Source organism: Lytechinus pictus, chromosome 2, assembly GCF_037042905.1.
Source record: "Lytechinus pictus isolate F3 Inbred chromosome 2, Lp3.0, whole genome shotgun sequence".
NCBI classification, from domain to species: domain Eukaryota; kingdom Metazoa; phylum Echinodermata; class Echinoidea; order Temnopleuroida; family Toxopneustidae; genus Lytechinus; species Lytechinus pictus.
The window spans coordinates 49505586-49532500 of record NC_087246.1 but is presented as its reverse complement, the minus strand read 5'-3'; the positions used below and the strand labels follow the sequence as shown (position 1 = coordinate 49532500).

Below are 26915 nucleotides of genomic sequence, written 5' to 3'. Positions count from 1 at the left end.
TAATTTGTCAAAGATTCGTTGTTTCAGCGATAGGATATGTCCGGCAAACCCATAGCGTAATTTTCACGATTGTTTGACAAATATTATTACCAGGCTTCTGTTATTTGCGATGACGATCCGGTGTGCGAGCACGGTGTCGTTGACGAGGAGAATTGTGGATGTCGTTGTAGCAGTGGATGGTGGGGAGATCGATGTGACGGTAAGAGAGAGAGAAAAAAAATGACAATCACTAATGGAAAATACCAAGTTTCCATCAATGGTGCATTATCCTTTATGCCTTATATCGACTTCATTGTGCGATATATCAGAAATAAATAAAATAAATAAATAAGTGTGCCTCTTGTAGCGTTTTCGTTTCCTAATAATTGTCTTTTCATTTTTTTTAAACAGAAACGTACTCAAAACAGCATTTGTATGGCCTATTATGTAAACGATTCATGAAATCAAATGTTGTTACTTCACAAGTCAAGTTCACATTCATTTGCATAGAAGATTTTTTTTAACAGTGATATATTATTTGCCATTTTCACGATTGATCTCAAAGTTTGGGTTAACCCTTTTGTTAAAACACACACTGTAAAAACTTTGGTGTTAAAACTGACACCAGTTGGTGTTAATAAAGGACCACACCATGAGGTCTTAAAATTACACCCTAGAGATGGAACATAACACCAGTTAGTGTAAATGTAACAACCAAAGGTATTGTAATAATACATATAGGTGTTAAACTAACACTGTCAATTTAACACCGGTGTAAAATAACCGGTGTGGTCCTCTATGTACACCGGTTAACACCACAGTTTTTGCTGTGCAGGGACCGAGGTGAATAAACTTGGTAGATATACATACATATATTAAAAGTGCATTTAGCACCTTTTGGAAATAATCGATCCTTCTCTCTTCTTTTTTTTCTCTCCTTTTTTTTTTATCTCTCAGATAAGTGTATAGATGATAGAGGTGAAAACGCCTGCAAAGGATATGCACATCTCTGCAACCACACGCAATATTCAAATTTCGTTCGGAAAAACTGCGCCGCCACGTGCGAGTTTTGTGGTAAGGAATTATTAAAATCAATGAATTCAGGAATAAAAATAATTATATTACTTTCTTTGTTTCTAATTGATTTATTATTGATTTAGTTTCTCTTCAAAACCGGAACTCATTATTACTTATAACGGTAGCGACATGCTTTAATCATATGTGATGCATATATATGTTTTTAAAAAGCATTGAAATCACCATAAGCCGTTAAAATTGGCATAAAAATATTATTGAACATTCACAATTTTCATTTTTGACATTTTTTTCTCCCACTTTTACCCTCCCATTCGAAACATGGATTGACGCCCCTGATCACACAATAAATATGAATTTACTTTAAAACTTTGACATTAACTGATTTTTATCTCGTATCGATTTACAGAAAAATTTGGGCCCGGCTCCGAAGGTTTTAGTAAGTATATAAGGAAGGGACATACATAAATCTTAGTAAAATGATAATTTATAAGGGTCATTTTTACATCATAAATATTTACCTATGCAGTATTCTTGTTTCTAACAATTTATTTTCAATGACCATACATTTGACCAAGCGTACGTCTTTCATATGTTTTAAAGATGTAAATGAAGTTAACTGTTTATACACAAACACAGGAATAGGATATTGAAAGTAGTTTGCGATAGGCGTATGAACTAAACAGCTTGTCCGGTTCATGGAAGGTTTAATCAATAAAAACAAAATGTTGAAATTCAATTCAAATTCATGGCCCTGGGAAGCGGGGGTGCTAAAAATTTACCTGGGGTGCTGCGCTTGTTATTACCCATTGGCAGCACCCCTGAAAATATGCAGTATGCTAAATAGCAGGAATTTAACTAAAATAATCTTAATTTGTTAGTGAAAACCCTTTACATTTTTTTCTGGACCAAAATTACCTTCAGTTTGTAGTGGAAACCTTTTTTTTTTTTTTTTTTTTTTTTTTTGCTTTTCGAATTGAATTCAGTACCACTGTTAGAATAAATCTTCCCCAAGGGGCCCTGTTCTAAATTACATGAATGTATAAATATTGAAATAAAAAGACATAGCATAAATTCGACTGAAATAAAAAGAATTGAACATTTTTGTTTCGAATAGTTTGTGACCTTCGGTGCTCTGAACCGGGAGGAACGGTTAACGCAGTAACCTGTACGTGTGAATGTGCGAGTGGCTGGTTTGGTGAATTCTGCGAGGGTAAGGTTTACTTTTCATCGTTTTGGTTTCTACAATATATTGCTGAAAATCAAATGAGATCATTGATCATGCAGTGGTAATATTGCAGATGTATGATTTGTTTTTCTCCAAAACTACTAAATGCTGCATTATATTTTCCCATGTACACAAACTGTGATTTTGTTTGAACTTTCTTTGTTGGTGCGGTGATTTTTTTTTTAATCATGATGAATTTTGTTTGAAAGAAAAATCTTGACATGTAAAAAAATGTACTTGATGAAAGTTTTGAAGATCTCAAAACCAGAAAGTCGATACAAATTCAATTCTTTATGTATATGCATGTCATGTGTAATTCATTGTGTAGATGTGAAAACATAATTATGACAAGTGAGGATATATTTCACCAACTCTCTCCCCCGCCATTAACACATTCTTAACCAATTAGATTTATGCCCTTCACTCGGTGACTTGTGAGTTTAAATGTGTACCTAGTGTTAAATTGAAAATATCTCTTCATAACTTATTCAATGCAGATCAAATCTGGGGAGCGTTTTATGAAAGGACTTGTCGGACGTTTTATCCGACAAGTCCTGTTTTATCCGACAGTTACCATAGTAACAGTGCCTCACAGCCAATCAAAATCAAGGAAAGATGTCAGATCTGACAACTTGTCGGACAAAAATCTTGATGAAACGCTCCCCTGCAAAAAAGCATGGCATTCCCATGATGCACTGCGCGTTTGTTGACAAATCCAAAAAAAAGGTCATTTTCGCCGAACTAGATCGCGCACCTGTCTATGGATTGTACACAATCACAGAGCCTCAATGACGTCACAACTTTGTACCGCAAAAACCATTATGACGTCACAATTAGAGAGTTAGAAATATTCCAGCAAAAGAATAGTTTTGAAGTACAGTCCATATAACACATTTGATATGTTTTCTTTTTAAAAGTGTAGAAATATAAATTGTCATATAAAAGTAACTAGACTCTTTGATATAAAACAGATAAGTGTGAGGACACGTCTTCAAACTGTCAGAAGTGGGGCGTGGAAGAATGTGCTACGTCACAATCAGTTATTCGTCGTTGTCCTGCTATGTGCGGAGTGTGTGGTGAGTCTATGGTGGTGGTATTTAAGCCTTTGACTCCGGGATCCATAGATAAATTGGGCATATGATTTCCATGATTAGGTTAATTGTTTTCGTTATTATTAACCTATTATATCATAATTCTTTTTATTTGAGATAAAATCTATCCATGATTATCTCGAATTTATCGTAACGATCACTAATTATTTTAATGCGCTTTGTACTTTAGGAAACGTGTAATAAAAAATAAATTTCATTTCTGTATTTTTGTATTTACTCAGTAGCTACATATCTAAAGCAATAAAGTAATTGCTTTTTATACTATAATTTATTATTCATCTTCTTTTTTTAGTTTGAATTATGCAACAACAAAACTCACACAACGACTGATCTTTACTTTTTCATATTTATATTTTTTATTTTCTAATTTCATATATATTCTATATAGAGGAATTCGGACCTGGATCTCCAGGATTCGGTAAGTACTAATATGCATGAGGAGGACAACTCTTTCCCTTTCATAAACAATAACAAAGTGATGTTTTTTTATTTATATTTTTATTGGGTACTATGATTCACAAGGTACAAATAGTTTATTATACAAGTTAGATGGCAAAACATCAGATTTTGACTTCACCTTAATGAAGGAAAGAAGGGAATGCCAGTTAGGCTTTTTTTTTCTAAACTTACATCGATAAATATAAAAGCGAGTACAGAGAAGAAAGAAATAAACAAAGTAATGTTATAATTCACTGATTGTAATGATTTGAATTAGGTCTAAATTCAAGCAGTACTCAAAGGGAGCATTTTATGAAAGGATTTATTGGGAGTTTTATCCGATTTTTTTATCTGATTACACCCCAAATTTATTAGATTGGATCAATCAAATTTGGTACATTAAGTCTCAAAAGATTGTGATCGGGGACGAATCCAAATTTAGATTAAGATATCCAGTGTATGATATTGATTGCTTAATATGTTGGATAAGTGTCTGAAGTAACATTTTAATAGTGAATCTTTCTTCTATTTTCATTGGTAGTTTGTTTAAAGGACTGTGTCAATGGTGGAACGTTAATCGATACGGAGCATGAATGTCGGTGCTTGTGCGCTAAGGGCTGGGAAGGAGATCAATGCGAAGGTAAAAACGATTAAATAAATCCCTCAAACTTTATGAGAATGTCGGGGGTCGCCGAAACGGGGGGGGGGGGGGGCGGGTATGCTTCAGCTCCCTCCACTAAAAAAAAAGTTTACCAAAACGTAAATATTGCATGGTCAGCCCCCCCCCCCCCACTTTTAAAACCATTCCGCGTCCCCTGTATGTTAACAGCTTTTACTCTTTTCAGGTATCATGCAAAGTTGTCGGAAAATGTCTGCTCTGATAACTGTGACAATTTCATGCTTCGAAAATGTTAAAATACGCGTGTTTGCCATAATTTTATTCGCTGTGGCCATGGCTGCTCTATCTAGTAAAAAATCATGGATCTAGTAACGTTAAGGATTAACTAATACATGATTAGAAACGACATCACTTTTTGTCGCTATCGACGGAAATAAAAACTAAGTTTTATGTTGTATTCAGTATTATAGACTAAGTAATTATCCAGTTTCAGACTCATTGAAATGTTATATTCCGTAACTTTTTTTTACTCAATGTATGCTTTTTCTCAACTGCAATTAATATGTGATGTTATTTTCTGTAATATTTTATTAAGATTATGTAGGGGTATGTTTTTGCGCTGAATGATCAATACATACTATTAAAAAAAATCTGAAATCATAAAGTAGATTTAAGCGCAGGCCATAAATAAAATGATTTTCTTGCCAGTTTTAGTTGTGTTCTGTTTCATAGCCTAGAGAAGTCGGATGAGTACTACAATAGTACAAGATAAGGAAGATGTTTCATGATGATAAATTATAATGATGGCATTTCGAAAGTGCTCAATACTCTAAGTATACAATTTTCTTTTCACAAAATAATGATTGAAATCTAAAGTAAAACGTCATTAAATTTTGTGAACAATGAACTTTTTCTCTTCATTGTGTTTCAAACATTGAGCCGTTCTTATATTTCACAATATTTTAGCTGCCAGTTTATGATGTCACATTATTGATAACACAGTGGATCTTTAATCTAAACATTTCTAATATCTTATTTTTTCTCTTTACAGTCATGTGCAAGGACAGCGTCAAGAAATGTCAATATGACGTCACCAAGCTAAACGGAGGCTCATATTACCGATACGATCAGTGTTTCAGTGAACCATACGTTTATGATAAATGTCACGAAATGTGCGGAAGATGTGGTAATGTAAAATCGATATCGTAAAGATTCAGTATTGTGGAATTCAATTAAGTTAGTTTCTTTATTATCTGCGGTTATATAAGGCTATCATTGCTGCCTTTATTTTAATTTCCTTTGAATTATTACATACATGTTTCTTTCACTGATATAATTATATCATCATGTAGTAGTAGTAGTAGTAGCAGCAGCAACAGCAGCAGCAGTACTAGTAGTAGTAGAAGTAGTAGGAATAGTAAAAGTAATTGTCATATACTTACTTTAAACATAATTATCATCATTAATATTATCTTTTTTTTTGCTTTTATCTTCTTTTTTTTCAATCTTTATTGATCAAAGTATAAATTACAATATAAATCAAACAAATCAACAAGCTATTTACATGATTTAACAGAGCAGCACTTAAGTATCAGTATGTATACGTTTGTAGAGACAGATACATAAGACAAAATAAATATAAAATCTCCATTCTTTTAATGTACAGGTAATTTACAATTTTTCTTCGCCAAAAATATTCAATATCCGTGATACCTTTGATACAAGCTTTGAATTCCACAATATTGGGGGTTTTGTTATTAAATTTACAAAAGTGAATTAACATAGTATTTGAAAGCAGGGAAAAATGAATGTTAAAAAATTATCACCTTGAATACCAAATATCTTTACAAAGGGGGAAATGATAATATTTGAATGTTTTTTGTTTGTTTATTATAGATAAAAGATCGTCCCACACAATTAATGTTAACAACCGGACAATCACAAAAAATATGTACAATTGTTTCAGGGTCTCTTTTACAGAAAGAAACAGTTTGGGGAATCTTTTCTCTTGATTTTAAATAAAAATGCATTAAGGGCGATTGTCTTATGGAAGACCTTGAAATAAAAGGATTTATCAATAGTACTCAGCAAATGTATTTTCTCCCAGTCTACTTTGTCGTTAGGAGGGCAAGACTCATCCCAAAAGGAAATACAGTTCTCAGGAAGACATTGATAAAAAAGTATTGAGTATGCATAACTGCTAATTTTCCTTTTCTCTAATAATTTTTTTACAACTTCGGAATAGATATCAAAATCTGGATTATTTTGCCATTCTAACCATGGACCAGGAATGTTTTGTAATAAAAAAATGTATCTGATGATGACAATTAGTAGTATCATCAGTATCAGCATTACTCATATTCAAACAGAATTCTTTTAAAAAGAATATGGCATCTGAAAAAAAGAAGGTAATCCCCATTGCCTATTAGAAAGCATCTAGTTGCAAGACCCAAAGTTGAGATTATCGTTCAGGGTGTTTGCGTGCCTATGAACAGATGAAATGGGATATCTCAATAGCATTTGTCAAAAACAGATTGAAGATGGATTGAATCATAATCTTTAAAGAGGATCTTAAAGCTGATATATGGGGTAAAAAACTTTTACCTGCTTTGTATTCTCATGAAGGAAACTTCAAATCATTTGAAATCACCTGATTAATAGCAAAGGTTCATTATTTTGAAACCTGTTTGTCATTTTATTGTAGTTTGTTCGCATATAAAGTTTTGATTTATAGCGATCATATAAATAAATCTATCAATATACCCTACTATGATAAAGAATTAGCATTCATATAGGATTCATGAAGAAGTATTTGTGTAATCAATCAAAATAAGATCGACATAAAGAATATAAACTGACAAATATTCATATTTGTATATTGCTCAACATAGTTGACTATAAAAGAGCATACTTCATTAAAGCATATATAAAATTACTACACTGGGTCCGGACCCATACACTCTTAAAATAAATCAGTCAAATTGACTAGACAAGTAGTCAGCTGGGTGCAACTGATATGCTAGTCATATTTCTGACATAATATATTCTAGTTAGAAATAACTCTGTTCTAGTAAAATACGACTAGAAAATCGTCAAATATGACTAGAATAACAGTGGCACCCAGCTGACCCTATTAACTAGTCATTTTTGACTGATTTGTTTTTAGAGTGTACATATGAATTACAAAATAATGTGAATGTCTAAAAATGTGTACACCAATAAGATTTGTCGAAGCAATCTATCAAACTCTATAAAGAAATTAAAAACCCCAAACCATTTGTGTAATTCAGACAAAGGTTACATGGAAAGTTGGTGCGGACTTCTCAAAGCTAACGATTTTCATTTGGTTTGTTCATTTATTTTTATTTTTTTATTTTTTCGTAGAGAACTGTCCCCTTGCGATCTTTCGTATGCCTGTTACTCTCCTCCACTCTTGCCATGCTTACAAAATCGATGAACCCAAATCGATTTCCCAAACGTATATTATCACAAAGACACCCATTTTGCGATAAAATCCCGTAAAGCAGCGCCTCATTTCCCGATCATTAAAACACCGTAAGCTTCCAGCAATTCATTTGGGTCAGTATTCTCATAAATTTATTACCAGAGCAATTGCCTAGCGGGGGATAAAGGAGAAGTACCATCAAATTATTAATCCTTACTATTGTAATTGGAGGCTTATATGCTACTTAAGATTGATAGGTAACTGGAAATTAGGACAGATTTCCCTCCCAAGTTATGCAATTATATCAACCTGCCGATCTCACTCTCAAAGTGAAATACACAGCCACCCATACCCAATGATTGGAGATTGTGTAATATTTTTAATAATAATAATAATAATTATTATTATTATTATCATAATAATAACAATAATGATGATAATAATAATAATAATGATAATAATAATAATAATAAATGCGATTTATTAGGCGCCATATCCATCTCGTTAGAAATAGTCAAGGCGCACAAGACAGTGAAGGGGGAAGCAAACAAAATATGGCGTTAATAATTTCATGTTCTCATACACTGTAAAAAAAAACATATTGGATAACATTTTAACCAACATGAGGAAAATTATGTGCCCAACCAATTTGGGGCAGTATTTTACCCAATGCGGGAAGCATATATTTTCCAGTAAGGTTAAAAAAATAAGCAGCAATTACTTTAGAATGGGCAACATTTTCATCACACTGGATTAATAAAATGCCCAGAAGAAATGCCTATTGTTGGTTGAACACCCTCATGGAGCATTGTTACCCAATATTATTTTTAGAGTGTATAACGAACGTTGGATTATGGGTTTTTTTTTTTTTTTTTTTTTTTTTTTTTTTTTTTTGGGGGGGGCAATTTGTCAGATAGAAAACGATAGGCTACAATGGATTTATTGTTTCTTTCTTTTTTTCAACGTGTTTACTTTACTATTGTGCTGATTATTGTTACCACCTATCCTTCCATTTCATTTGTAGATTTTCATGATCTAACTAGTATATATGCCTATATTAATTCTCGCTATATCGCCATTAATATTGAGAATGGGGAAAATGAATTAACGCAATAAAAGTTATGTGGAACATAGATGATACTTAAAATCATAGATTTCTATTTTAACCAATACCTTTGCAACAGTTCTGCCACCATCAGATGAAAGGATTGTTGCACATAATTCTACAACTTATGTTTATATTTGAGAACCCTTTAATTCCAGTTTCTTACTGATTTCCTTAGCTCAAATTCAATTTTCGTTCATGTTATAACCTTTTCGTTGTTTTGTTGCCTGGAATGACTGGAAAGACAAGATTGGTTAAAGTTGCAGAAAATTTGTGATTGACTTCTTGTTTAAATATTTCTGTCGTATTTTCCAGAGAGTTTTGGGCCCGGGTCTCCCGGTTTTACATGCACTCTGTCATGTCTTAACAACGGTACACTAATCAACAATGCAACTCATTGCTACTGCCAGTGTACAGACAATTACATCGGGGTTAGATGCGAAGGTAGGAATTAAAAATACTTGTACTTTTCATTTTCAGATGCCAGATAATTAATATGATCATTACTACCTGTAATGGAGAAATTTTAATGTAAAGGCGGTCATCCCGATGGCCAGATGACCCGAATAAGTATAGAAAAATAGATAAACGTAAAGAGTTCGAGAAAATAACAGGATTTTTAAAGATTCAATTTTGTGATGTCGCATGCAAGCAGGCCCCCATGTGCAAGACCTGTCACCTCATACTTATTTCCGTTTCTCAACTATTAAAGCGGGTTTTACATGTACATTAATTTCAATCGGACATACACAGCAAAAACTGTGGTGTTGTTTAACACCTATAGGTGTTATTACAACACCTTTGGTAGTTACATTTACACTCTTTGGTGTTATGTTCAATCTCTAGGGTGTAATTTTAACACCTCAGGGTGTGGTCCTCTATTTACACCAGGTGTCAGTTTTAACACCACAGTTTTTACAGTTTACCATTTCATAAAGGCTGCGTTTCTAGGGAGAAACATTGCCACTGACGAACGATTGATAAGACTTTATGGGATTTATTCATAACACATTGGACAGTTGCTGGTATATGACGTTACAAACATTACTCAGAACTTTCATATCTTTCAATTCTGTTATTCATGGATGGGTTTTCGTCAAATCTTCAATTTACTGGTCAAAACATGTATAGGCCTATTGTCTCTTTTGTTTTTTTAGCTGAATGCAGAGATCTGAAGAAACGTTGTGGACGAACTCGGGCTTCTGACTGCCACAACCCAGACTATATACCTTACATGAAACAAAACTGCCCTGTCACATGCGGACTTTGTCATGGTAAATAAAATGTTTTAAAAAAATCCTTACACCCCTCTATTTTACAATCAGATACTGCCCCGGAAATATTGTGCTCTAAAGCCACAAGTGTTCCATACTCCAGAAACGTAAATCCTGTTTGCATTATTGTAAAGATTGACGTTGGAAGATAGAAACGTATTTAAAGATTATAACACGAATTATGGAGTATTTTGCATCTGAATAAAGAGAATTACAAAGGCAAGTGCCTTTTATCATATAAGCCTATTACAATTTTTACCCTTTAGTAATCAACGTGAATTCTAGTTTTCTCTTTTTTATGGTGAAGGTTAATCCCGAGTGGCTTGAGCTCTATAATGACCAAGGCATTTAAGACTATTGAATTTACATTGAGTCCACTGTTATCAGCAAATCCCACATGATTCGATGAAAAGGGTGTCGTAAGGGAATCTGGAAAATACACTAAATGCAATTAGTTGGAAACATTACCTCTTCAAAGCGCCACAGGGACCTCTCAGAAGGTGTAAGACTCCATGTGAATGCTGGATGTCTGATATAAAGCGTGAAAAGACACGTCAGGTATTATACCTTACGTGCCTTTAATAGCAAGTGCCAAATCCCCTTCATTTGCACTCGACCTGATTTCTTAGATATAGTTTTACATAATAGAGCAGACCTTAGTAACTCTTTACAATGCTATTATTATGCCACACTTAAATTATTGTATTGTTGCATGGGGAAATACATATAGGAACCATTTAAACAAACTGCTAGTTCTTCAGAAGAAAGTTATGAGGCTCATGACATATTCGAATTACAGATGTCCAAGTATTCCTTTATTTCTGCAATTGAAGATTTTGCCTCTTGATGATTTAGTCTCCCTCAATTGCTTGATATTTATGTACAAATCACAATCCTCTCAAAACTGTTCATTTTTAAAATATGCATTTGTTGTTAACTCAAATGTCGATTTGTACAATACACGGCAGAAAAATCTTATCCACCAGCCACTTGCAAGAACAAATACTGCTTTGAATTCTTTTGTGATAGTTTGTACAAAAGAATGGAATAAGTTACCACAAAACTTTAGATCCAGTCCAACACTGCCCATATTTAAAAATTCATGTCGAAAATATTTATTTGAAAGATTACAAAATATCTTAAATTGATTCTTGATAAACCATGTGTGTTGTGTGTGTGTGTGTGCGTGTTGTGTTTGTATGTATTTTCTTATTTTACTCTTTAGATTATCATTGTAAATATTTTTTTCATCTCATTATTGTTGTAATGTACTTTATAAGGAGCCCCTCTCACAAGCTCTGCTTCTACGGGGTCCCAAACCTATCATGTATTCTCATTTTTGTTAAACTATGTGATTATGTCTCTTGTTCTTGATTGGTTTGAATAAATTTGAACTTGAACTTGAACTTAATATCCCACAAATCTCTATAGGCGTTCTTTTCCTATCGGCCGATAGCTGCAATTTGATGAGAAAAGTTTTCAATAATTTTCAACAGTTTAGACGTTAGAGTCTTGTAAAAACTGTTTCAGTTGAACTTGCAAGATTTGCCGTTTTAAGAGTGCCTTTATCGAGTTTCTACGTGGTCTGGAGTAGAATGCAATAAAAGCAGAGAGCACCAATCACGAAAAAAAAAACTGTAAATAATAAGCTATGGTACACTTCTTCCAATAAAAATATGGGGTGTGCACCGTACTCTCAATGAAGTAGAGGAATATCCTGAATAATTATTTCCACATTTCCGCAAAAATTGATGTCATCGAATCTTTGAAAAGAATATGTTATAATGATTCTTTGATGCTGTTATATATGAATTTGGATTACTAAATTTGATTTATTATTTTGACATTTTCCCCTTAGAATTGGACACAAGCTGGGGTGACTATTTTCTTGGTAAGTAGTTGTAATTTCCCCTATTGATGTGGGAACTCCCACTAGAAATATTGATTTATGGATTGATTCCCAAGACCATAATCAATACATATTCAGCCACTGATTTTCATGGTGCTCGAATACATCAAATACATATTTATAGGCTTGGTCCCACTGCACTTACGGATGCAGAGAGGATGGTAAAACGGAAAAGAATCTTGCCATCCGTTGGAAAACGTTATGATTGTATCCGTTGTGTACTCTTTGCACGTGTTTCATACGCTTTATATACATCGAGCATCCGTCCACTGCGAAATGTTCGACCATTATTGTCTGGAGCGGATGAAAACGGATGGAGCCACCACGAAATATTGCTTGTCCTGCTGTATCCAATATGAATACGTTCTGTGTCCGTCGGCCAGTGGGACCAGGCCTTAATATGTTCAATTAATGAAAGGATGGTATGCTTCAATCGACTTTTTATTATCGTGTTGTAACTTTTGCATTGTATGTGTTCCGAACACGTGTTGAGAAGGGGGTTGAATGAACGGTATATCTACCATGTGCACCCCAAATTAATATTTGTATGTATACCGGCATTATCATTATGAAATTTTCTTGTCTAGCGGATTTTAATATATTTCTAATCCATTATTGACAAGTTTGGTTCTCTATTGATATAGTTCGTTATTCGTGGAGAACAATACCCCCCTAAACAATTCCGCATGGTTTGACCATTCTCTTTTCCACGTTTTGTCAGTCAATCAATATTTGTTGAAAGTCAAGGGCGTAGAGGCGGGGGGTGCACCCTCCCGCTGAGGCAGAGGAGTTCTGACACTGGCAAGAAAAACAAAATTTGTACCCCTTCTTCTGCTTTCAACAGCTGATTTTCCAAACTTGAGTTCCACCTCCCCATGCTCAAACCAGCCTATACGCCCTTGACATTTTTCGCAATAAATCTGTAACGCGAAAAGTTGGCGCCGCGCCGTTTCATGACTTTTTTTTCAAGTCTTGCGCAACTTTTTTTGATTTGCGACGCCCGGGTACGTGGTTCCGAAATTACGCAACATTTCGTAAATGCATGTCGACCCAAAAATTGCTCAAAAACGCGAATTTGTGTACAAATCCAATGCAAATTGTATTTTTAGCCAAAATTCATAAATGTATCATTATTTTCAATGTTACTAATCTAACTTAATCAATTTCATCTTATTTATGGTCAGAATAAAGTCGCGGACGATTTCCATTGAAAAAAAAACAATAAAAAACAAAAAGTCGAAAAACACGGAAATACATTAAAAATAAAAACAAAATACATAGGAAAAGAATTGTAATATTGATTGTTTTAAAGTACATTTGATCAGAATCCTACAAAGAGTCTGTGAATAAAAAATTAGCAGTTTAGAGGCCTTATTTAGTTAATTAGAGCAAATCTTTGATTTTACGCATAAATTAGCATAATTAATGAATTATGAGATTTTTTCGGGCAAATTTGATCCTACAGTCTTGGAGATTATTACCGTGTTTACACTTAATCGGCATTTGGTTCTGAACCAAATGCCGATGCAGAATCGGCATTTGGATTGCGTTTACACGTTGTTACAGCTCGCGGTTCAGAACCGCGAGCCGATGCAAAAACCTGAAATGATACGCATACCAACAATATACGTCATAATAAAGACAACGCTGGATCAGTGCGCTTACAATTACGTCACAATGGTAAAGTAATTGAAATGCGCATAAATTGCCGGTGCAGAATCGGCTTTCTGTTTACACGTAGTAAAAAAGCCGATTCTGCATCGGCTCGCGGTTCAGAACCTACTACTTTGGTGGTGCAAATTGCCGGTTCTGAACCGCGAGCCGATTCAAGTTGCTCGCGTTTACACGCTATGAAAAAGCCGATGCTGAATCGGCTCGCGGTTCAGAACCGCGAGCCGATTCAAATGCCGATTAAGTGTAAACACGGTATATGACATGGGTGACGCACATGCCAATTTTTGTCGCGATCGCGCGGTCGACGGCCGAGATCATCATGGGGGGGGGGGGGGGCGGGGCTGAATCAGCCCCCAGTCTTCTTAGGCATCAAAATAGCCCAATCTATTTAGGGTTAAACAAGGACAAAGAAAATCCATTACGATGCATGCTCGACGTTAACAAGGAATTTGTTTCGAAATTTAAAAAAATGAAAAATATTTTCCAAAAGATATTCTCGAGATATCGAGACATGTTATAAGAAATTGGATTGATTTGACATTTGAATTTGGAATTGCTTCTTCGGTATTTTACCGGCCCATTAAACGAGAGAAATATTGTCGATGGGGAAGCAGCTAAAATCCATGTGAAAGTTAGCAAATTAGAAAACTAATTTACCCGAAATTCTTTACTTTTGATGCCCCTCACGGATAAGAGAAAAATATTGATATATTTATTTTTCTTCAGCAAATGCCGAGACACCACGGAGCGCTGACGAACTCCTTGAGGAGAGAGCCCTCAACGGCAAATATCGATCTCATCTTGGTGAGGGCATCGAGGTGGTGTTTCTGATAGATAATTCAGGTATGGAAAACAATTAAAAGCCTCAATACTACTTCTAGTTCTGATTACTTCTACTCCTAATTCTACATCTACTTGTACTTATAGATCTACGTATACCTCTACGTCTTCTTCTACATCTACGTCTACTTCTACATCTACCTCTACATCTACTTCTACGTCCACATCTACTTCTACATCTACGTCTACTTCTACATCTACCTCTACGTCTACTTCTACGTCCACATCTACCTCTACATCTACTTTTACATCTACGTCTACTTCTACATCTACCTCTACGTCTACTTCTACGTCCACATCTACCTCTACATCTACTTCTACTTCTACTTCTATGTCTACTTCTTCTCCTATATTTCTTCGTCTATTTCTACATCCAGCGGCGTAACAGGGGGGGGGGGGGGGGGGGGGGCAAGAGCCAAAATTTTCCCGGTCATATGGTATGGACAGGCGTAATGGTGTAATGAGGCGACTATTTTCTTGTCTTTCTGTGTTTCCCACTTATTATTTAGACATTAAAGCGTGTAGTGTTTTGTTTGTTTTGTTTTTCTTTCTTTTTATCTCGATGTATATTAGTGATGAAATTTCCAATGATGCGATATGTCTTCTGCTTGTTTTTTTATTCCAAAATTAAATTTATTAGTACTGTGTGATACATTGCCTTATGTTTTAACGATCTTTCATTTTTATTTTTTATTCTATACATGTATATATATAATCACAGGGCCCTGAGGTAGACCAGCTTTTAATGTTAATATCTTGCGTATTTATAATCTTGCCATCTGTAACTCGTAATATATTTTCGTATTTTACTTTGTATTTGTTCCTTTTTTATGTATCTCATAATGACCTGTTACTATGTTTTTCGTATGTTTTTTAATGCTGATCAGGCCACTCTGTATAAATATTCGAGAATAAATAAATAAATAAATAAATAAATAAATAAATAAATTTTGAGAGGGCCAGATATTGCGTATCAGGCAGAATTTATCTTTAAAAAAAAAATGCGAGCGAGAGAAGCGAGCGAGCAAAAATTTTCACCTTTTTAATACAAAAATCAAATTTTGTGATAGATTTTGACATGATATCCAGAAAATAATATATTTCACTCTTCTCTCTTTCCATTCCTTTTATTGTGGTCTGTACGCCACTGTGAACAGGATTCTTTGCGGAAGTAGCGTGAATAGTAAAACAAAAAACGAGGGGCGTAGTATGACACATGTGCTAAAAGTTGCTTAATATACAGTTCCGAGCGAGCGAAGCGAGCGAGAAAAAAATCACCTTTTCATGAGAATCTAACTTTGAGATATTTTTGAAATTATATTCAGTAAATAAAATGATATCCTACACTTTTCGTTTGCTTTTCTTTTCTCCTTTTTTGTGTTCTTGTTTGTAGAACTTTTGGGGGCCAATCGCCCAACCCTTCCGTAATCATATACGGCAGTGCTGTGCGGTTGGGGTGCGGGGCGGAGCCCCCGGAACTTCTTGATATCAAAGCCATTTAAACCTCGCAGATTGCTGCATTTTAATAAAATCGCGGGTATATACAAAATATAGCTTTTACACAACGCATTTATTTAACCCACACTGTTAGAAAATTTATCCTTAAAATAAAAGAAGTTCCTGCAGCAGAGTCTCGAGAAAACCTGTTATCTTACTTGATTGCGTAATCTTACAGGAAATTGGTATTTGGTGTATGGAACCTTACAAATTTCCTTTAATAAAACACCCTTCCCCTTTTTAAACAGACCTGTTCTGTTATATTGCAGAAAAATTCTTGTTTTATGAATTTACAGAATGATTCTGTTATTGCTTTCTGTCAAATCTTCTCTTTATTTCTGTAAAATCAGGGTTTTTTAACAGTGCAGTTGCGTTATGAACCAAATATATTTGAAGGGGCAAAACATAGCAATGTGGGAAAATTTACATCCACTGCATGTTGGTTCTATACTCTTTCTATCTGTCATTATATTGATTTGTTTATGTATTGTTTTTTATTGTTCCTATAATATTGTATATTGTACCTTTTTAATGGATGTGAATAAAGTGAATTGAATTGAATTTGTTAAAAGTCGCCAGCGTGCAAAGCGAGCTGGAAAAAAAAAGCCTATTGAAATGAAATTCTAATTATGTGATAGATTTTCCCATTATATTCAGCAAATAACACATTTCATTGTTTCCATTCATTTCATTTTACGTTGTCTCCTATAATTTCTTTTATTTCCTCTTGGGTGTGGAACCAAGACCCCCCCCCCCCTCCCCCCGCGCCTGTACGCCAGTGATTGAACGCGATTGAACGGGGGCGTTATAGAGCCATTTGATGGTTATAGATGAAGAGTCACTACTGAGTGGGGTCCGGGGCAAAGCCCCGGTAGCTTATTTGCATAAAATTTAGCAAGCTTATGGCACAGTGTTGTATGCAGTCCATCTTTCTTCCCGCTCTTTATTTTCAATCTTCGGCAGCCCTGACTTGTTACTATTTTCTGTTCTTGTCCCTTTTGTTTTCTAATTTAGCTTTTGACTAATTCCATTCTACCTTCGTTTCCCGCTATTATTTGCCATTTTGTCATCTTTTAATTTATTTCCCATCATGCTATTGCATTACATAAGCCTATTTCGGAATGATTTTTTCTTTGTCAAATGTTCTTCTTTCGTACCTTTTCCCGCTTTTTTTCATTTTCCATTAAAAAAAATCTTTGTTTTCATTTCCTTTTCCCTTTCCTTTTCCTCCTTTCCTTTTCCCCTTTCCTCCCCTTTCCCTTTCTTTCTCCCTCCTTTTTTTCCCGTTTTTTTTAAATTTCCCGGTGAAATCCGCCAGGGGGGCAGCTTGCCCCCTGCCCCCCGCCTGTTACGCCACTGTCTACATCTACTTCTAAATCTACTTCAACATCTTCTACTTCTACCTCTGCTTCTACTTCTACATCTACTTCTACTTCTACGTCTTATTCTAAGTCTACTTCTACTTTACATCTACTTCTACGTGTACATCTACTTCTACATATAATTCTACTTCTATATCTACGTCTACTTCTACATCTACTTTCTACATCTGCTTCTAAGTCTGCATCTACTTCTAAGTCTACTTCTACATCTACTTCTACATCCATATCTGCATCTGCTTCTACATCTACATCTGCATCTACGTCTACATCTACTTCTACATCTACATCTAATTCTACTTCTACATCTACTTCTACATCTACTTCTACTTCTAATTCTACTTCTACGTCTACTTCTCCTTCTACATCTACATCTACTTCTACATATACTTCTACATCTACTTCTACATCTACTTCTACATCTACTTCTGCTTCTACATCGACTTCTACATCTACATCTACTTCTACTTCTACATCGACTTCTACATCTAATTCTACGTCTACTTCTACATCTACTTCTACATCTACTTCTACGTCTACTTCTACATCTACGTCTACTTCTACATATACATATACTTCTACATCTACTTCTACATCTTCTTCTACATATACATATACTTCTACATCTACATCTACTTCTACATCTACATCTACTTCTACTTCTACATCGACTTCTACATATAATTCTACTTCTACATCTACTTCTACTTCTACTGCTCCATCTACTACTCCATCTACTTCTACATCTACTTCTACTTCTACATCTACTTCTACATCTAATTCTACTTCTACATCTACTTCTACTTCTACATATACTTCTACTTCTACGTCTACTTCTACTTCTACATCTACTTCTACATCTACTTCTACGTCTATACATCTACGTCTACTTCTACATCTTCTTCTACATCTACTTCTACGTCTACATCTACATCTACTTGTACATCTACTTCTACTTCTACATCTACTTCTACATCTACTTCTACATCTACTTGTACATCTACGTCTATTTCTACATATGCTTCTATGTCTAATTCTACTCCTATACTTCTTCGTCTAATTCTACATCTACTTCTACATCTACATTCATTCATTCATTCATTCATTTCGGTTTATTGTACAAAATACTTCCTTGTTAAAACAGTCGGGAGACTGATACAAACAAAGATCACAATGTAAACATACATTTTATAGTTACACAAGTGAAATGAAATAGTCAAATAATATAAAGTAACAATTAATTAATTGATGTTGGTATATTGCACTTACAAGGCAATTATAGATGGGAGCACGTTACAAAATAAATTCCAAAGACATTTATAAATAAAAGCTATAATATGGTAATGATAACTGAAATACATGCACTAAATTTAATAAACAAATCTATAAATTTTGAAGAAGGTTGAGATTGGGATATAAAATTAAATCGCAAAGTGGAAGGTTCACATCTACCTCTAAGTCTACTTTTACATATAATTCAAGTCTACTTTACCTTTACATCTACTTCTATACTTCTTCGTCTAAATCTACGTCTACTTCTATATATACATCTACTTCTACATCTTCTACTGCTACATACGTCTACTTCTACATCTACGTCTACTTTTACATCTACGTCTACATCTACTTCTACATCTACATCTGCGTCTACATCTACTTCTACTTCTACTTCTACATCTACGTCTACATCTAATTCTACTTCTACTTCTACATCTACTTCTACATTTACTTCTACTTCTACATCTACGTCTACTTCTACGTCCATATCTACCTCTACCTCTACTTCTACTTCTACATCTACGTCTACTTCTACATCTTCTACTGCTACATACGTCTACTTCTACATCTACGTCTACTTTTACATCTACGTCTACATCTACTTCTACATCTACATCTACGTCTACATCTACTTCTACTTCTACATCTACATCTACGTCTACATCTACTTCTACTTCTACTTCTAATTAATTAAACAGAGATCAGAAAACTGGATGACTAAAGATATTATTTCTCTTATTCGAGAAAGAAATGTGGCGTATAAAAAAATGAAGAAAAATCTAAGCGATCAGGATTATGACACGCTTTCCAAAAGATACAAGAAATTAAGAAATATGGTTCAAAGAGAGGTGAAAAAGGCCAAATTAGAATACCTACAAAATAAAATAGAAGAAAATAAAAATGATTCTAAAAGACTTTGGCAGAATCTAAAAAGTTTGGGATTAAAAAAGAAAAATGGAAAGGACCAAGAATTAGTCGTTTCAATTGACGGAGAATTATGTCATGATAAGATAACTATTTCCAATGAATTCAATTCCTATTTTACAAATGTCGCAGCTACGTTGGTAGATAAACTTCCATCTTGCAAAGACATTTTCAGTGCAGACAGTGAAAACATTCGTAAATTTTATGAAAAAAAGGGTATAAGCCAAGATAAATTTGAATTATTACCTGTTAGTGATCAATTCATTTTTAATGAGTTGCGTAAATTAAATGTATCAAAAAGCACTGGGTTAGATTTGATACCTGCTAAATTTCTAAAAGAAGGAGCAAAGAGTTTGTACAAACCATTAAATTTCTTAATAAATCTATCTATCTTTACTAGCACTTTCCCAGAGGATATGAAAATTGCAAAAGTAACTCCTATTCATAAGAAGAAAGATAAAACTGCTGTTGAAAACTATAGACCTATCAGTGTTTTAAGCATAGTATTCAAAATTCTAGAAAAGGCGGTATGTGTTCAGATCGAAAAATATTTTAAAGAAAATGATATGATTTACGAATATCAGTCAGGTTTTCGACATGACTATTCGACTGAGACATGCCTTATTCACTTGACTGATTATCTGAGAACAAATATGTCTAAGGGACAATTCGTTGGGATGGTACTCCTAGATCTTCAAAAAGCATTTGATACAGTTAATCACGGCATCTTATTGAAAAAATTACAAATAATGGGTTTTAACCAGGCTACTGTAGCATGGTTCAAATCCTACTTGTCGAATCGACATCAAGTAGTGGCTATTCGCGATATTTGTTCCAAAATTATGCCTATAACGTGTGGAGTTCCACAGGGAAGTATTTTAGGCCCAATCCTATTTTCAACTTATATCAATGACATGTCTATTCGTTTAAAAGCTGACTGTAAATTATTATTGTATGCAGATGATAGCGTACTACTTTGTTCAAATGCCAACCCAAAATTTGTTGAGGAAAAACTTAGCGAACAGCTGTCTACATGTGTCGATTGGATGACTGATAATAGATTATCGTTACACTTAGGCAAAACCGAAAGCATTCTGTTTTGTTCTAAAAGTAATCATAAAACTTCATTTGAATTTGAAGTATCATACAATAATAAGATAATTCATAGGAAAGAATCTGTAAAGTATTTAGGCATTGAGTTGACTAGCTCCCTTTCATTTTCATCTTTAGTAGAATCAATCGTAAAAAGGGCGAATGCCCGTTTGAAATTTTTGTACAGGTATCAAAGTTGTATGGATCAAAAAGCAAGGCGTATTCTCTGTTTTGCTCTTATTCAGAGTTTATTTGACTATGCCAACCCTGCTTGGTTTAGTGGCATAAGCGAACTCGATAAAAAAAAGTTGAAAATTATACAGAATAAAATGGTTAGATTTATTAGCTGTTCTGGTCCCAGAACCCATGTTGGCTACACCGAACTCTCTGGAGCTGGTTTTCTTGAAGTCAACAAAAGATCAAAACAGCTTATTTTGCACCACGTGCATAAAATCTATCACAATAGATCGAATCATTACATTGGATCAAACTTTAATCTAGTTACCGAAATACATAACTATAATACAAGAAACAGCCATTTCAATTTTTGCTTACCAGAAAGGGTAGGTAGTATTGGTAACTCATTTTATTACAATGCTATAAAACATTGGAATTCCCTTCCCAATGATATAAAGGAAATAGGAAACTTTTTGCATTTTAAGAGGAAATTGAAAGAATATCTTTCACTTGAGAGTAAAAAAGAAGATGCAAATGATATGTTGTACGGTTGATTTAGCCTGAATACTGACCTAGTTCTTTTCTCTTCTCTACTAGGTATTATTATGTATTTTACATAGTTTGATTGAAGCTTCGATATGTCCTTTCTTCTATTCTTTCTATTTCTTTTATTTCTTCCTATTCTCCTCTTCTTGTTGTTATTGTCGTCACGTTTATGCTGTTGTTCTTCTCCTTATTTATTTCCCTTCGTTATCAGTTTCTTCCGTCTCCTTCTACTCCTCGTCCCCTCTCTTCTTCTGTTCCTCCTCTTCCTTCTCCTTCTTTTCTTCTTCTTCTTCGTTATATTCTTGTATATATCTTATTTATTGTCTATATATCTTATTTATTGGTAATAGTAAATTCTGATTTTTTTCTTCATTTTTAATATGTAAATAGTATAATTTTAACATTTTATTATCTTAATTCTGTATATTGAGGACCCCACTGGAAATAAGCTTTCGAGCTTTCGTGGGTCATCCTGTGCAAGCCTGTTGTTTTAATGCTACTGTATATATGTTATGGTGACTTGCCAAATAAAATCAATCAATCAATCAATCAATTCTACATCTACGTCTACATCTATTTCTACGTCAACGTCTATATCTACTTCTACATCTACTTCTACATCTACATCTACGTCTACATCTACTTCTACTTCTACATCTACGTCTACATCTATTTCTACTTCTACATCTACGTCTACATCTACTTCTACATCTACGTCTACATCTACTTCTACTTGTACATCTACATCTACATCTACGTCTACATCTACTTCTACTTCTACTTCTACATCTACTTCTACATATACATATACTTCTACATCTACATCTACTTCTACATCTACATCTACGTCTACATCTACTTCTACATCTACATCTACGTCTACTTCTACATCTACGTCAACTTCTACATCTACTTCTACATCTTCTACTGCTACATACGTCTACTTCTACATCTACGTCTAAGAATTGAATAGAATTGAATTCTACATCTACTTCTAAATCTACGTCTACTTCTACTTCTACTTCTGCATCTACTTCTATTTCTATTTACTGCTACATCTTCTACTTCTGCATATATTTCTACTTGTACATCTTCTATTTTTTCTGATTCTACATCTACCCCTTCTTTCTGCATACTAATTTATACTTTTAAATATACCTGTGCTTCAATTTTATGTTATGTTTGAATCCAGAATGAGATGTATAAGTAGCTGGAGATGCAGAAGGTGTAGATATAATTATGTTGAAATATAAGTGAAAGCAAAAACGGCATGGAAAAATATAAGTGAAAGGTGTAACTTCAGAAATGTTTTAAGTGGGAGAAGAAATGTATCTTAGTAAAAGTAGAAATATGCATAAAAATACGGAAAGAAGTAACATTAAAAAGAACACAGTGATGTAGGCCTACAAGTAGTAGAAATATTAAGTTGTTAATGTCTGAGAAACGATTTGAAAAGTAGTCACAAAAACAAAAATATGTATCATCTCACCCCCTCCTTCATCCTATACCCTCTATCCCTCTCTATTTCTCACCCCTCCCCCCTTCTCTCTCTCTTCACATGTAGTGAAGGAGCCGATTACTTTGAAGTCAAGCGTGCGATGCTACGTCAGTTCATAGATCGACTCGACTTTGCCACAGAGGGAGGCATTCGCCTTCTCTTCACCACATTCGCTTACACCATTCGAGTGAAGAATAATCTCTATGACATCATCGCGGGTTCAAAGGAGTCGGCTCTAGGTTCCCTTCAAGAGATTTCTTTCGAGGGTACGTATTAATAATAGCCCTATGAAGTCCCTTCATTAAAATCTTACTCTAATCGGGCTTTGATATTACGAACTCTGAAAAATCCACTCTAATCAACAGTTAATATTCTCAAACTCTTATCTACGCCTGAACTGAAGTCCCTTCATTAAAATCTTACTCTAATCGGGCTTTGATATTACGAACTCTGAAAACTCAACTAAAATCCATTCTAATCAATAATTAATATTCTCAAACTCTTATCACTCATTGTACCTTTTTTATCAGTTATTAGTATGGTCTCAAACTAATCACTCAATTAAATTCAAGTTTGATCATTGGTATGGTCTCAAACTTTGATAGCCCAACTCAATTCTACTCTCATCAATAATTCTTAATACGGTTTTCCTTCAGCAAGAAATTTCCCCACCTTGTGCTGCACTAAACCCAGGTGAGGTAAATGGGTACCGGCAGGAAGTAATTCCTCACAAAGCTGTGAGCACCAGAATAGGTAGTCTAGCTTAGACGGGGTGATATACATTATAATAGGATCGCCTTGAGCACCTAGCAAGGTGGATACGTGCACTATAATATAATAAATCAAGATCAGCTGTGGATAGTGACCAGCCTAATCTTGGATTTATTTTAAATCTTTAGGATTAACTTTCAAATTTATCTCAAAAGATTCAATTTCAAATCTTTTAGATTTATATTTAAATCTACAAGGTTTAAAACTAAATCTAGTATTCTGCTGGTCACTATATTCACAGCCAATCTGGATTTATTTTTAATCTTTGATTTTTAGAGCGTGCGTTACATAAATCCTGCATTATTATTTATTATCTCCAATCCTAAACACTCAGCTTAATTCCCATCTTACAAAACATTAGTATGGTCTCAAATAGCTATCAAATTACCCGAGTTTATCATTAAACTCAATTCCACTCTCATCAATTTTTAGAGTATATGGTCACAAACTCTAATCACTCTATTTGATTCCACTCTAATCAATGACTAGTATGTTTTCAATCACTACTCCTTCAACTCAATCAATCCCACTCCCACCAATCACAAGTATGGTCACAAATTCTGAAATTCAACTTCAGTCAGCACCACTCTAACCAACAATTAGTGCCATCTCTAATCAGTCTCTTGTTCTGCATTGGTTCAGGTGGAGAAACTCGCCTTCGTTTGGCACTGCGGACTGTCATGAACAACATCTTCGCGCATTCCCGGACCAACGCACGTCAGGTTCTTTACGTCATGACAGACGGCCTGTTTGCCGATAACGACTTCCCGGAGTCCAGCGCCTCAAAGCTACAAAAGAGGGGCATAGAGGTGAGGATAAAGATAAGAATGGGTTTTGTGATATTGCTCTTATACATAAGCCGAGTGAAAGAAGAAGACCTGCAAATAAATTTACAAATGATCCTACAATAATCATACCCAGCTTGCCTAAAAATAAGACAATTTTGTGAAATGTTGATATTTAAATGCAATTTACGAAGTTTTGATGTATATTAATGACTTTTGCTGAAAATATCGGATATAAAGATCATTCCTGAAATATGAAATATCCTCTGGAATATTGTATCACATTTTTCTCTTTCCTCCCTCTTCTATCATGATGGCCATTATGTTGTTAGCATCACTTTTTTTTATTTGATTTCTCCAACTGAACAAGTTCTTTTATGACGGTCACTATGATCATCACTATGGTTTTTTGTAGGTAATATTACCATCACTATTTTATTAATTTCTCCCATTTATCATGTTCCTCCTAGGTATACGCATTGCCGACCAACGAGTTCTATGATGATGATACTCTGGCAGCTCTCACAAGTTATGCCGTCAATCACGTTGTTTTTGTCAAAGATGCAGAGGACATCCCATTGCCTTATTAACGTCATCCACCTCTTACAGGTCGAGGATTTACATGGTATCTACAAACAGATCTTATGATTTATCCTTTAAACTTATCCATTAGCCGTATTGTCCCAATAGAAATCGATGACAGTGGATTGTGTTATGAACTCCTTGATCTACAAATTCAAACTTCATTATTTTGTAATCAGCATTTTAAAAAAGTAAGTAGTGTAATTACTTGTATTTTGTGGAAGTTCATTTGGTGATAAGAGGATATACGTCAGCCACCTTTGTAATTATTTTGTAGATACAACTTTCAGTTATACATACTTTTGAACTGGTTTCATATCAATGACAACAGGAAAGAGCATCATGCCACTAAAGGAAACCAATTATTTGATAACCCCCCCAAATAATTCAGTTTATCTAAAGCACTAAAACAGTACCTTTATCTGCGTTTGCCTTTCATAATATGAAATCAAAAGGTCAGTCATTAAAGAGCAATGAAGATTTTGAAATTTCATAAGCAATGTCAAATATGCTGAATTATTGAAGATTGCATTACGATACAATGGCCCTGTGTAAGAAAGGGATGGGTAATTGGCAGTTTTTTGTTCTATATCCATTTCTTATCCTGCACATCAGCGCCCCGTCTGACAAAGAGTTGCGATTTATCCGATCAACCACAAGTATGGATAGCAAGCAAAGTCAAAATAGAAAATACAAATTTGTTCAAAATATTTTCTCGATATGATGTATATTCATACATTCATTGTTCTCTTGAAGATTCAGTGTGATTCTCTTTGTTTACTAAGGATATTGCGCAAATTTCCTGAAGAAAAATCGATGGTTTGGATGGATTTCCATACAGTTGAGATCGATTGGATCAATAACTCTTTGTAAGACGGGCTCTGATTTATTCAAGAGCTGGTAAAGGTTTACATGTCTGTTTCTAAGATCAATTTTGATTTTTCATTGCTCATAACCTGCCGTGTGTGAATTTGACGTATTTAGGTAAAAAAAAGAAAAGAGAGATTCCACTCTATCAATGCTGAATTTAAAATAAAAACACATTGACTTTGATATCTATCAATAAAAGCGGTCTCCTTTCTTAGCCCACAGTCACATTTGCTCTACGGTGGCCGTACGGCGAGTCAAAAACAGCCGTTTGATATTTTTTGTACCAGCTACATATATGTGGTTTGAATAAAAATAAACGGCTGTTTTCGACTCGCCGTATGGCGGCCATAGATGCACTGAATTACTTAACCCCATGGGAGCAGATACTGCTTTCACCCCATCAATATCATGCCATTGTATTTCTAAACATATATTCATTCATAATGGTGCATGATGTGTGAGAACAAATGTTTTATTTTGAAATAAAAAGGGTATGTAGAATGGTATTCAGGTAACTCTGCCTATCAAAGTCAATCTTCGATCTTCCAGAAGTCGAATAATCGCCCAAGTCGAACTTTTTTTACCCGAATATTCAAAACGTGTTATATTCCTCTTCTAAGTCAAACAGATTTCTCTGGTCCCAAGAGATCCGACTTAGGCAGAGTTAACTGTATTTCAATATGACATGAAAAAGAAATTTTATAAAATGAATCATATACTCGCAAACCCATACTAGATTCATGCATCTACCAGTAATGACGACATGTATCATTTTGCTTACAAGTGGAATTCTCCACGTGACTTTCGCTGTCATACTTCTTATATTGCAGGACATCTAATAAAGAGACGAGAGACTCA

General features: G+C 34.4%; 1 protein-coding gene across 1 annotated transcript in view; it reads left to right on the top strand.

The window, feature by feature from the left end:
* Positions 1-26915, top strand: part of LOC129278300 (multiple epidermal growth factor-like domains protein 10) — a 27712-nt gene extending 797 nt beyond the window's left edge. Inside the window, exons 2-16 of the mRNA XM_064095030.1 lie at positions 94-199; positions 937-1053; positions 1424-1453; positions 2132-2227; positions 3214-3318; positions 3743-3772; positions 4334-4432; positions 5463-5597; positions 9277-9405; positions 10119-10235; positions 12094-12126; positions 14545-14661; positions 23121-23315; positions 24463-24629; positions 25076-26915. Of these exons, the coding sequence (XP_063951100.1) occupies positions 94-199; positions 937-1053; positions 1424-1453; positions 2132-2227; positions 3214-3318; positions 3743-3772; positions 4334-4432; positions 5463-5597; positions 9277-9405; positions 10119-10235; positions 12094-12126; positions 14545-14661; positions 23121-23315; positions 24463-24629; positions 25076-25195 (1596 nt within the window). The 3' untranslated portion in view covers positions 25196-26915. The remainder of the gene's footprint in view (positions 1-93; positions 200-936; positions 1054-1423; positions 1454-2131; positions 2228-3213; positions 3319-3742; positions 3773-4333; positions 4433-5462; positions 5598-9276; positions 9406-10118; positions 10236-12093; positions 12127-14544; positions 14662-23120; positions 23316-24462; positions 24630-25075) is intronic.